Source organism: Trachinotus anak, unplaced genomic scaffold (genome assembly GCF_046630095.1).
Source record: "Trachinotus anak isolate AG129_WGS33_773 ecotype Australia unplaced genomic scaffold, CSIRO_AGI_Tana_v1 ptg000021l, whole genome shotgun sequence".
Taxonomy (NCBI): Eukaryota; Metazoa; Chordata; class Actinopteri; order Carangiformes; family Carangidae; genus Trachinotus; species Trachinotus anak.
The window spans coordinates 21,192,292-21,205,069 of record NW_027273872.1 but is presented as its reverse complement, the minus strand read 5'-3'; the positions used below and the strand labels follow the sequence as shown (position 1 = coordinate 21,205,069).

The 12,778-nt window shown below is 41.1% G+C and overlaps 1 protein-coding gene across 2 annotated transcripts in view; it reads right to left on the bottom strand.

Moving 5' to 3' along the window:
- tenm1 (teneurin transmembrane protein 1) overlaps positions 1-12,778 on the bottom strand; it is a 167,856-nt gene that overhangs the window by 112,384 nt on the left and 42,694 nt on the right. For both annotated transcript variants that reach the window (XM_071506672.1, XM_071506674.1), the window contains exon 4: positions 1,567-1,810. In XM_071506672.1, the coding sequence (XP_071362773.1) occupies positions 1,567-1,810 (244 nt within the window). The remainder of the gene's footprint in view (positions 1-1,566; positions 1,811-12,778) is intronic.

Sequence of the window (12,778 nt, the reverse complement as noted above, 5' to 3'; positions counted from 1 at the left end):
TAAAATCATTATATTATTAGTATATCTGATAATATGAAAGAGGAGACAGAGAGGAGGGTGCTTGAATATTTAATCCAATCCAAAACAGTTAAGCAGAGAAGACTTTGTCATTTTTTATTTTTGTCTCCCAAAGCCAGATAGGAAAGAGCCAATAATATCTGAATTACGTTATGAAGGGACACTATTCTATTGACTATGAATATGATTACATTTTATGGTTCAGAACTAATAGTGCACTATCAAATGAAACTTATTTGACTATAAAGTCCCAAATGCAAAAACGTATTACTACAAAAAGCTACCATCCAATATACTGAGCCACTGCGGAAATTGTGTTTTATAATCACATCTCTGTTTGGGAGAGAGTTCTTTATGTTCAGCAAATATTGTTTGAGCAATTCGGAAAAAAAAAACAAAGACATTGTATATTTTTGTTTATGGCGGATTTTCATTTTAAGCACATACGCAAAGATAAGTAATGTAATTACAATGCACTTCTGACAAGTCTTTCACATTGATACACATTTCTGGCCGATGATTAATTTAAATTGTCACTGAATCTAATTTTATTCTTCCTTTCCTTTAAATGAGGTAAGATCTAATTATGGCCTAATGCATAACTTATTAAAACCTCTTCTTCTGGCATGGCAGCCTGCCAATCTCATCCACACTCATAATACCAGAATTCAGTCGCCGCGCCGAGCTCTCATTAAACATGCAAACATATTCTTTTGCACCTTGCTGCTTCTTCTCGAAAGCAGCCCCACAAATGAGGATCTCCTAAATAATTCTCTGATCAATTATTACTTATGCAGCAAGCATATGCCTAATTCTGTTTGATGGGATGAAATTCCAGCGGTTCGTCTCCAGGCATTTGGAAGAAATTTTTTTTTTTTGGGGTATTACACTTGGAAATGGAATCACAATGTGTTCCTGAAAAAGAGGATTTCTACTGGATACTGATTTTTACTTTTATTTTTGGGTAGTATAAACTCAGACACAGGTCCCCTGGTAAATTTGTCTGCAGTGGGGGGTAAGAAAATGGAAAGAACCCAAGAAAACCTGAGAGATTCCTCATGACTTTGATGGTGCACAGAGTCCTGTAATAATACCCCAGAGGCCTGCGTGGCGTTCCACTTCCTGCTCGCTACATGTGCAAAACTTGTCCATCCTAACGAATTCTTTAGTCCAACATCCATTCTTAATCATTCCACTCTGAGATTGTCAAAGTCTGCCAACTCCGGAGTCCTGATGAAAGAATCGCCTTTAATCTAATCATCCTCATTTGTGGGATTAAAGAACTGTCTTTAATCAAGTGACATTATGTTGTAGTAGGGTAGTTTGCCTGGAAGGTATTTTCATGTCAAGGGTTTCATTGCAAAATGACATACCTGCCATTCTGGACTGAAAGCTTTTTGGAAGGAAGCCCTCCATTTGTTCCAAATTCTTTAAACGATTTTACTTCTTTTTTTCTCACTTGTTAAAAAAAAAAAAAAAAGTAAAACAAAAACACCATGCTGAAAATAACCTTAAACGGGGCTCTTTTCATTTCCTGCATTCTCTCACCTGGTCTCTAGGGGAATGTTGCTGTTGAGCACCCAGCTGTTGTGAAGCTGTGCCTGGTCTGTGCTCGAGCTGGTGTCTGCCCCCTGGCCACCCTGACTGGCCTGGCAGCGCGTCGGCATGGTCTTCCTCTGCAGGCTGACTTGAGTGTAGGGCGCGGGGCGGGCACAAGTGCAGGCATGGGGTGGCGGGGGAGGTGGGGGCAGTGGGCGAAACGTGAACTGACCACCTGGACTGCTGGGCAGCTCTGCGCAGAGAGACAGGGCAAAGGAAGGGAGGAGGAGGAGGAGAGGGGAGAGAGGGACAGGGGAGAAATAAACATAGGTTTATTAGGAGCGCAGTACCATAAATTACAAATAAAAGTGGCGTGTTAGTTGACAGTTTATTGTTATTACATTGATTGAGGGACATAAATCAGCTTGAAAACTGTCCCTGTCCAAAGCCTTCCCTTCCTACCTGCTTTGATACACTTCCAGCTGCCCTATAAATAGGTTCTTGGCTGGCTGCAACACTGAGCAGTCTTTAAAGAGCTAACAGCTCTGGCTTAATCTGCACCCGCCAGCCCAAACTACCCATGTGATGTTTATTATGAGATCTGTAGCTGGACGGAATGAGCTAGCCAGCTGTAACTCCCTCACACTGCTAACCTCAGGGTCTAACTGGAGCTCTCTCGATCCATCATTTATCATTCTCTTTCACTATAACTCAGCCGCTCCTCGTCTCTTCCCTCCTGCTACTTTCTCTCACTTTTCAATCTGTCCTCTAAAACAGAGCGTGGACTAATTACAGTTTTGCCAAATGCAAAGTGTGTGCATATGTTTGTTTAATGTGCGTGTGTGTGTGTGTGTGTCTGTGGTTGCAGATGAAGATGGTTTGCATCTATTTCCATGTGTAGATCAAGCATCTCGGGACATTAGTTAGGAGGGACATATGGCTGCAGCATGCTTGTATGAGCACGGCAAATCCCACATCCCAAAAGACCAACACTGTCCAGCTGTATTGACAACGAATGTAACATTAGCCATGAACCCGTTGTAAGAGAGTAAGGACGCCAGAAGCTGCTACACAGACAGTATTGGCCCTCAACTATATTTGCTGCCAAAATGTCAGTGATAATTTAGTATCTGGATACGTAGCCCACCTGGGAGATTACCACAATCTTCTCTATTTAAGTGTTGAATATTAGACAGACAACACAGGAGAACAGATTTTTTGCTAGACATAAACTGGGGAAAGTAAGGAACTAAATAATCTTGTTCCGGCTTCCTACAGTTTCTATTGCCAGCATAAAAACCTGCATGTTACTGGAGTCCGCACTTCAGCTCCCATTATGTTGAATATTGAAGCGACATCTTTTCCAAATATTGCAGCGGAACATTTGTGGAACATTTTATCGAGAACATTTCCATAACACTAAATCTCTGCACATGCACTGACATTATATTGCTACTTTGATCGCTTCATACCAAATTATTGTTGCCTTTTTGCACCAACATGTCAACCAATATTCTATGTCATCTCCACCAATAAGTACAAAGTTCGTTGACAGACCACATAGCACATCAGGTTTTATGACTCTAAGTTGTTGGGATTTCACATTTACAAGATATATATTGTAGTAGTGTTGCAGGAATGTTGTGTCGGAGCAGCTCTGTAAATGGTCTATAAACATTTCCTCAGTGATATTTCCAGGATGCCATCTGTCCAGCTGGAATGGCATTTTGAACATGGTTACAGTAGCAGTTATGACAACGTCTCCTCTGCTCATCTGCATGTGCATATATCTGCACACGTGACATGAAAATGACCAAAATTACTGTCAAAATGCTCTTTGAACAAATGAGTAGTTCTTCATCTTCTAAAAACACATTGCTGCTCATTGATCTTCCAAAATGGCTGAACTGTCTCTGTCACATTTCCAGAGCATGTGATAAAATATTTGTCTCCATCCTCTGCATTCTGACACAATGAAATTATCTCTTCATTACTCATGACGCACCATTACTCATACTCGAGACATGCTGCTGGTTCTAAAACTAAACATTGTCCTCCCCTCCATTGTTGTTTATTGCCCTGGGCCATCTGCGATGATGCACATTTCACACTCACACATAAAATTTGATATTTTTAGTATGCTTAACATGCTTCTGTTGAATAACAACAGCTGAAAGAGTGTGTCAACTTGTAGTTTGAGAATGTACTTAACCAGCAGATGCATCATATTTTTACATCTCTACAACAGACACTGCTCTGCCGGAACCTGAAATACTGATTATTGAGTATTGCATTACACCATATACATCCTGCTCATTATCGCCACACTAAATCATGAGAAGTTTTCAGCCTGGTAAAAATGACAGGGATGTATTTGTGTCATCACCTGGAGGTAGGCCTACTGTTTAGTCTAAACTAATGGATGTCGAAAATGGAAGTTATTTTTGTCTGAACCACCTCTGAGTATTAAAAATTACACGCTTAGGGAAAACTGACAGCACATTTTTAGAGCACTACTGCACTGTGTGTCATTGTAATGCACCAGGAGCTTTAAAGTGGTGCTTCAGTTTTTAGCACTCTATCTGATTCATCAGTAACTGGGAGTCCTCTGAGTCCAGCCAGAAACCTTCTGCTTTCATGGGTTTTCTCTGGATACTTGAGGTTTTTAGCATTTTTTTTTTACATTAAAAAAATAGATTTTTTTTAAAAAAAGATCTTTTCCTTGAAAAGAGCTTGGCACTTTGGTTAGAAATTTGTATTCAAGACACACTTGAAGCAGAGTAAACTTTAAAGTTGATTTTGTTGATTCAGGCTTGATTCATACAATGTTAACACTGTAATGACTTGTGAGCAATACAAGCCATTCAGAAGCTGTAAAGCAGCTGTGAACATTTCTGCCAAAGCAAAGCTGTGGTTTCTACAATATTGTCAAATTCTCTTACACATCACAATGTGCACCTGCCAGCCAAAGGTGTGACACTGACAAGCTACAACATGCTGCAGATGTCACGAGCAGTGACGGAAGGAGAATTTAGATCCTCAAAACAAGTAAAAGAAGCAATTGCACAGTGTAAAAAAATATTCCATTACCTGCATTCACATTGGTACTGAAGTAAAAGTGAAGTAGTGTCAAGTAGTAAAAGGTACTAAAGTTCTCATTATTCACAATGTCCTTTTCCAGACCTTTACATCATTACACTTATTGGATTGTTATTAACACGTAACCAACATGTTAAAGATGTAGTTGAGGTGGAGCTACTTCACTACTTTATATACCGTCCAGTAAAGTGCTACTGTATATAAATTAGGTTTATTAATATTATTAAATTATCATATACTGTCCAGTATTTTGATCTGTAAAAATGTAACATATATCATAAGTTAATCAAATGTTATCTATATGCTGTATACATATATGTTATGTATATAAAATGTTAATCTGCAATGTTACTAGTAACTACAAAAAAAAAAAAAACAGCGAAAGAAGTATAAAGTAACAAAACATGTAAAGGCTCAGGTTAAGATTAAGCAGCAGTTCTTGAGTAAATGTACTTTGTTACTTTCCACTGCCGTTCACTAGATGATCACACATGCTAACACATGCTCACATGATAATTTGTATATGTGGAACATTGTTTGCATATAAAATATTTCATATCTACCATTATGCATATGAATTTGAACAAGTGCAGCCAGTTACAGGTTTGTTACATTGAGTACTTAAAAATTCTACTTTCTCCATTTGAACATTCAAAGTGCACAGCATTGATTTAGTATTGTAATTCTCTAAAATTGGGAGAATCAAAGCATCAGAGGCCATGACAGCTGCATTTTTAGTCTCTATAAGTGAAGCTGGTGCCTATACTTTCTATGATGCAACTCAAAAGCATTTTCATTAGGCCCATCTCTTTCAAACCACATGTCCAAGGTTTTGTTGGAGGCTCCAAGGCCAAGCTAAGCTAACCCCAATTACATCATCTGGGTAAATGTTGTGGACTTAAGAAAGCTCCAGTAGAGCCACAGAAGACAAAATACAACTGTTGCTGAGGAGTGATAATTGAACTAAACATCATATGATAGATTAGTGGAGTGCCTCTTTAATAAGTAAAAAAACAAACAAGACAACAATAATCAACAATAATTCATGTTTGAAAATTCTGTTAATTCTGCATAGAAACATCTGTATTTGAAGCATCATCTTACAATAATAAGAAGTTAAACAACAAATGCTTTTCAGCGCAAATGGTTCACACTTGCACTGAAACCAACATAATAAATCCCAATAATTTCTGCCTCTTAAATCTCAAATGAGCTCTCCTTCATTATTAATTTAGTCTTTTTAGAAAACCTGAGCATGTTATAACAGCTCGGGGTATACAGTTGCCACAATTTCACCTGCCCAGTTTATGTTTGCTGGCAAGGGAAAAGGGGAAAGAGTGTAAAGCAGACAGGAAAGCAGGAGAAAGGCCAGGGATAGAGGGCCAGAGGAGAATGTAATCTTGGTGAGTAGGGTGACACAGGGGCCCAGGCTGCCAGATGGTGCTTTAGAGGGCTTAGCTAAGGCAGCTTTGGGTCTCCACTCCCAAAGATCCACAAACCAACTCAATTCCTCTCTTCTCACACAAACACACAAATGGCAGAGAAACACTCGCTAACCCACATTTCTCTCTCTCTCTCTCTTTCTCTCTCTGTCTCTGTCTCTCTCTCTCACTCTTTCACTCTTTCACAAAGTCATATCAAACACACACGCTGTGATGTTGTGTTAAATAGTAGATGTAACCTAAATAGGCCTGGCAATGTAGGCCAGAAGCCGTGCAATATTTGGCGGGCTAGCCAGGAGTTCAAAAACATCAAATTAACTCTGTGGGGAGTCGATAGAGGCCAGAGGAGGGGCCAGTACAGCTATAGATGACAGTCGTGACAGTGTAGAACATCCTCTGCCCTGGGGTTTCGCTGGGACTTAACCCTCCAGAAAAGACACTTTTGGAAAGTCGCTTATGAGATACTTTCCTGGAATCATCAGCTTTGGTTACATAAGCGAGATATGAGGGAAAGCATTTTATAGCCAGCAGAGGAGAGATCTGGGGGGATTTAGTGGGAAATGTAACAGGTAACAGGTATTGGGGTATTAAAAATGCTTGACGGTAGGTGAGATGGACTGAAAATAGCACAGACATTAAGTATTTGTGACAATTTAGGCATTTAAAGCCAAGTCATACTTATGCAACATGAGGAAAGCATCGTGAAAATAAAGCATACACACATATACAGTGATGGCGGTGTTGTGTGCGTAATGAGTTAGCTGCCATGATGGTGCAGTTGTGTTTGGAAGGGATATTAACATGCGTGTATAAAACTGTTTGAATGAAAAATAAATCACGTGTACAAAACAATCTCATTCATGAATGCTCGTCATGCTCATTAAAATGTTCTACTTTCAGTCTGGATGCGGCTGCCAGATGTTCGGCGCTACCTGCACACGGTGGTTTTGTAATTGGGCAAAGAAAAATTTAAGTCACTGCAGTGAGAAAAAGAAATAACAGTTTGAGATTTTAATTATGGACAGGGGAGGGTAATGTTCTTGTTCTTTTTGCTGAAGGGAGGATAGACTTTTTTGGGCGAGCAGTTTAGGGCATTTTGACTTTTCTTATCCTGTACTTTATTCATATTTTATTTCAGCCTTGTCATGTGAAAGTTAAGTGCATTAAAAAAAAAAATCTAATAGTTACATCAAAAAGAAGCTTTTGTCCGTAAGTTTTTTCTCTCTCTTCTTTTTAACCTGACATTAAAGAGTGTCTTTATCTTTACATCTTTCTTATATTTGACATATATACTGTATTTGGGGCTGAACAATATGCAATACAAAACAAAAAAATATATATATATGTATATATATATATCTATATTGTGATCGCTATGTGAGTCACGATTATAGTGGGAATGTTAATTTGCATTTCACTTTCACTGCAAAATAATATAAAAATGATGATGATGTGATTTTTGCTGGGGTCTGTACCAAACAAGCCCATTCCTTTATATCTGGAGAACATGATTTGTGGGCCGTTGCGTCTCTATAGCAACATAATGCTTCATTTATGGTATGTTGTGACACATTTTACCTTTATCAAAAAACGACAGCTCCTCCAATTTGGACATTGCACTTATTGTCCTAATATTTTCTTTTGAGATATTTAGAGGAGGGTGTTGCCATTTCTTTCAAATTCAGAGGGGAGTGTAAAACGAAATGATTAACACTGCTGCAGTAAGTGTTGCTTTTTTTTTTTTTTTAAAATAAAATTAAATATATAAGCTTCAGGCCCCTTCCCCACCCCCCAAAAATTTTCCATCCAGTCCCTAAAGATCGGAGGCCGGAAACACAGAATGTACAGCTTCTTTAATAAGAAGCAACCAATACTTTTGGCATGTAGCAGGCCATAAAAACACGAGCCACAATAATATCAAAACCCAATATTTAACCAGGTTTCCTCCTCTTCTTCGCTCCCTGTGTTTGCTCGCGCCCCCGCCCTTTCTCTTTCTTTTCCTCTTTCTCTTCATTATTGTGCTCGGCACCGGAGTGCAGAGTTAATTTCACTTATTACAGGGAAGCTGTATGAAATCCATAGAGCCTGACCTCAACTATATCAAACCTGCCTGTCTGACGGAAGAATGTGATTGTTTTAGAGAACATTTAACACTATTGTTGGACCAAGCCCAGCAAAGAGCACATCATCCACCCCACTCTAAAAATAAAAGCTTAATAATTTCCCCCAGGATAGCTTTTCATCTATCTCGCTTCTTAATTGACTTGCATTAAATTGCCACAAAGTTTATTCCACTGCTGTGCTTCGATGAAATAAATAATTAACCCCATAAAAAGGTCAGACAAGTGAAATTAGAACTCACTGCTTTCTGTTCTTCTTTTTTTACGGTAATGAGATGGGATCCCGGCCTATCTGACCATCTGACTCTCTGTAATAATTTGTCTTTGTCTTATAGCAGAGTTTCTGACCAGAGATAACACGTTATCTCATCACTTATTATGAGCTCCGATATGACTCCTTTCATTGGTTGGCTGCTGATGAAACATTGCTAATGATCTTGGCGACAATGATGACGTTGATGAAGATGATGTTACCGATAATAGTGGCGTGGATTGTGATGAAAATAACAAAGATAATGATGATAACATTGGTAATAACAGCGGTAACAATGATGATGAAAACAGCAGTGATGGCAGCAGAAACACTGATAATTACATTGATGACACTGGGCTCTGAGACAGCAATTAGAATAAAAACAGCCATTGATTCATCTCTGCAGACACGGGGATAAATGGTGGGATCTCCATTTAACAAAGTGACACAATCATGTTGTCCAATTAAAGCAAGAAAATACAAATGAAGAAACAGAGTGCTCTAAGAGCTTTTCCCTCTCATATGGAACCCAGTCGATTTTCATACAGAGGCTGATAATTAGCAGCAATGCATCATCTGGTTTTTTCATACCGGAGGACTCGCTCGGTGCGCATACAGCTACGTGTGTGTATTGGTACGTGCATGCATGCATCTACGAGATGGTGTTTATCTATGTGCATGTTTGTGTAATTGCTTGTTTGTACCCCCATCTTCAAAAATAACTGCAGAGAAACTCCACAATCATGTTTAGGCTGCAGGTGATTCTGAAAGTAGCATTTCCCTGGAGAGGGCGTGAAACCTCCCGAGTCTAGCTCCTCAGCTCGACAGGAAGAGGCTTACCATCACTCAAACACTTCACTGCAGGGGCCCGCGCTCAAATTACATTTTCAGAAGAGCACCCTCCTTCTGTCCTGCGCTGTTTAAATGATCTGTTTAAAACTTATGATTAATCAGCCGATGTTTCGCAGACATGAGCTACCTGACCAAACTTTTTTTGATCTTAATGAATTTTGGCTGCTTTGCAGTGGAGGCTGATGCAGGTTTGCTTGGATGGAGCTAATAGTGGAGTAGCAGCTAGCTGAGCTCAGCTCGTCCCTCCTGAGAGCACAGCAGTGTCCCAATCCTTCCTGACCTTGTCACTGCTGCAGCGTACCTGGTCATTGCCACCTGCCATGAAGCTGTGCAGGCATTTGTGTGTGTGTGTGTGTGTGTGTGTGTGTGTGTGTCATACTTCCATGTGTGCGCGTGCATGCATAAGTATGCACATGGGCATCTGACAAAGTGTCAGAGCGTGCTTAGTAGTGGCGTGAATTCATGTGAGTTATTAGCCTTGGTAGAAATTTACATCACTGGGAAGAGGGCGTGACCAGGTGTTTGAGACTCAGGAGGTGAAACACCATAACGGCCATTACAATGATTAGTGCGCACATTCATCTTTTACAAGTCTCGTGATCTTCTCCCTCCCTCCCCCCTCACTCTCCTACAAGTGAACACACAATCCATGTCCCTCAACCCCAAAACAATCACCGCAAGCACACACGGAGTATGGCGGAGTTTCGCTTGCATACACATGCATACACTATATTTCCGACACTGGAACAGGAGAAAGTGCCTGGGCTTGACAGCAAACAAACCAACATGAAGAGATTCCTGGCAGGCTAAAGAGAGAGTAGTATCAAAGCTACAGGAATGCACCACCAGCAGCCCATTTTTTCACTGTGAGAGAGAGGGAGAGAGAGATGGAGTATGCGCAGTGTTGTAGGAGACCTGAGCTGCTGGTAATTAGAATGGGCTCTGAGGAGAGACAGGCAGTGGAATGAATGCAAATGAATTCACTGGCTCCGGCACTGGGCTCCACAACCTCACTTTTCATATAGCTTGCTCTACAGACATGAAGCTACTGGCACAAACAGAGCAGGGCTACACAATAAACCGTGAGTGACGTGACTGTGAGCACACATACGTGCCAACATGTCTGCGCACACATGCACAGAGTGTGAAAACGATATGTGCATCTGCATGCCTGAAACAAACATGAACCCCACAGTGCACAAGGGAGCGAGCTCATGCAAAAACACACAAATGCACAACACATACGCACATACACACACACACACACTATACTAATCCCTACAAATGCCACAGTGTTGCTTGTGAAAAGAGAAAGGGGTGAAAATGCTTGTTCCAAGCAAACATCCACGGCATGTCCCACAGCGGAATAAACAAACCCTTCTTAATTGGTGTCGATTTGGAATGGAGTGATGATTCATCATGCAGAACTCCCCAGTAGAATATTGGAAACCCAATCATTTCTAATCCATATGACCTTGACAGAGGGCCAGAGTGAGACTCTCACTCCTTCCATGTGCGTTGTCCGTCAGACAAAGTCAGGGCATTGTAACTGACTTTACAACTCGTTGAAATTGTAATCCACCAAAGTCAGATCACTTCACTGATTACTCCATCTCAGCCAGCGGCAAATCTTTATGAAGCACTCAATTCTCCACAGCAGTCATAAATCAGGGTACTATAAGCTTTCCGTCTCGATGATGGCACACCAGAGACACTATTTCCATACCACGCTGCTCCAGTCAATAATTCCTATTCCCATTACATCCACCAGCGCTGCTCTTGACTTAAAGACGTCCACTGGTGCCACCTCAGCTCACCTCCAGATCCCCGGTGGTTTGGCATGTGAAACTTTGATCAGTAACTCTGTGGCTCTTCTCAAGGAGAAGCAGGTCATCTGTGAAGGGGTCCTGCTCTTTACTAGCTTGTGCTGTAAATGAGTCTAATTAACACATCTCCTTTCCTATCTTAACCAGACATCCGGGGCCAACTAGAGTCTTATTATGGAGTAGATTATGCATGTAATGTCCCCACTGAGATTACAGTAAAGAAAAACGAGGCATTCAGAGCGGCGTACATATATACGTACTGTGCACAAGAGGACAGGACTGTGTGAACAGACGGGGGAATAGCAGAAAGGATGAGGGGCTGCTTGGTATTCTGTCTGGAACATATAATAGATGGTGGAGGGAGATAGAGATACAAAGGGTGCGCGGAAGAGAGAGGGGGAGAATGCGAGGAAAGAGACGTGTCTTCAGCACCACCTGCAGATTCGACTGGCGGCCATCTTGCGGTCAATGAGGTGAGCGCAGCCACCGCCCTGGGTCAGCATTAACACAGACCAATGACAAGTCGGCACTTGCCCTCTGGCGCAACAACACCTTGTCGTTCCACTCCACCGACCGCACCTATCACACCGATCACGATGCGCGCACACGCATACGCTTTAGCACTCTTGCTGTGTTTGCCTGTCTCCCCTCTCTTTTAAAAAAAATCACACACACACACACACACACACACACATACACACACACACCAGGAGAAGCTTAACAAATGTGGGAACAGATGCCCCACATCAGACTGCAGTTGCCCTCTGCTCCCAGCGTGCCTCCAGAGAGACAGAGGAATACCGTTAACGAAGATAAGACACTGCAGTCCTCTGCTGTCTCGACACATGCCTACGGTGAACACACACACACACACACACACACGATTTTGAGTCATTTGTTAATGCCCATATCAGTATAAAGCAATCAGAATATCTGCAAGACCTTCTTGATACCCTCTGTATGTGCTCCCCCACCCACCTCCACTTCACCTTTCTCTTCCAACAAAAACACACAAACTAAATTCCAACCAATGCGTCTTTATTCTTTCTCTTGACGACACGAATTATCTTCATCCAAGCTGCCATTGCCCTTTATTCACCTATTGAACCCAAGCAGCTTCTCTGATAGCTGAAGAGGAAAACAAGGCACTTAGTGACCCTCGTGTGCTCAGACGTCCTTACTGCAATTTTTTTTTTCTTGAAAAAGCCTCAACTTGAGAGTGTGCCCTGCCGCCTTAACATATACAGTACAAAAACTGCCCAGATGCACTGATGCGTTGCAAAGCTACGTAACTCAATATAATTCCACTCAGCTGTGATTTATTACTTTGATTTGATATTGTTACATTATGAAACAAAATGTGTCCTTCTTGAATCACTCAATAATAGGGATGAGGATCGATATTTTCTCGTTTTTATTTCAAGTACAGGATTTAAAGCGTGTCCACAGTCACACCAACATAGTAGAATAGTAGCTAGTTCCAAAGAGGATGGATTTTTTCACTAAAATGCGATCAACCGGGTGTTGTTTACCTTGGTCTCCACATCAGTTGCATGCGTCTAAATTAGTATTTTCAGTAACAGCTCATGGCCTCAGTTATTACCTTTACTCAGGAATCGTTTAGGGTTT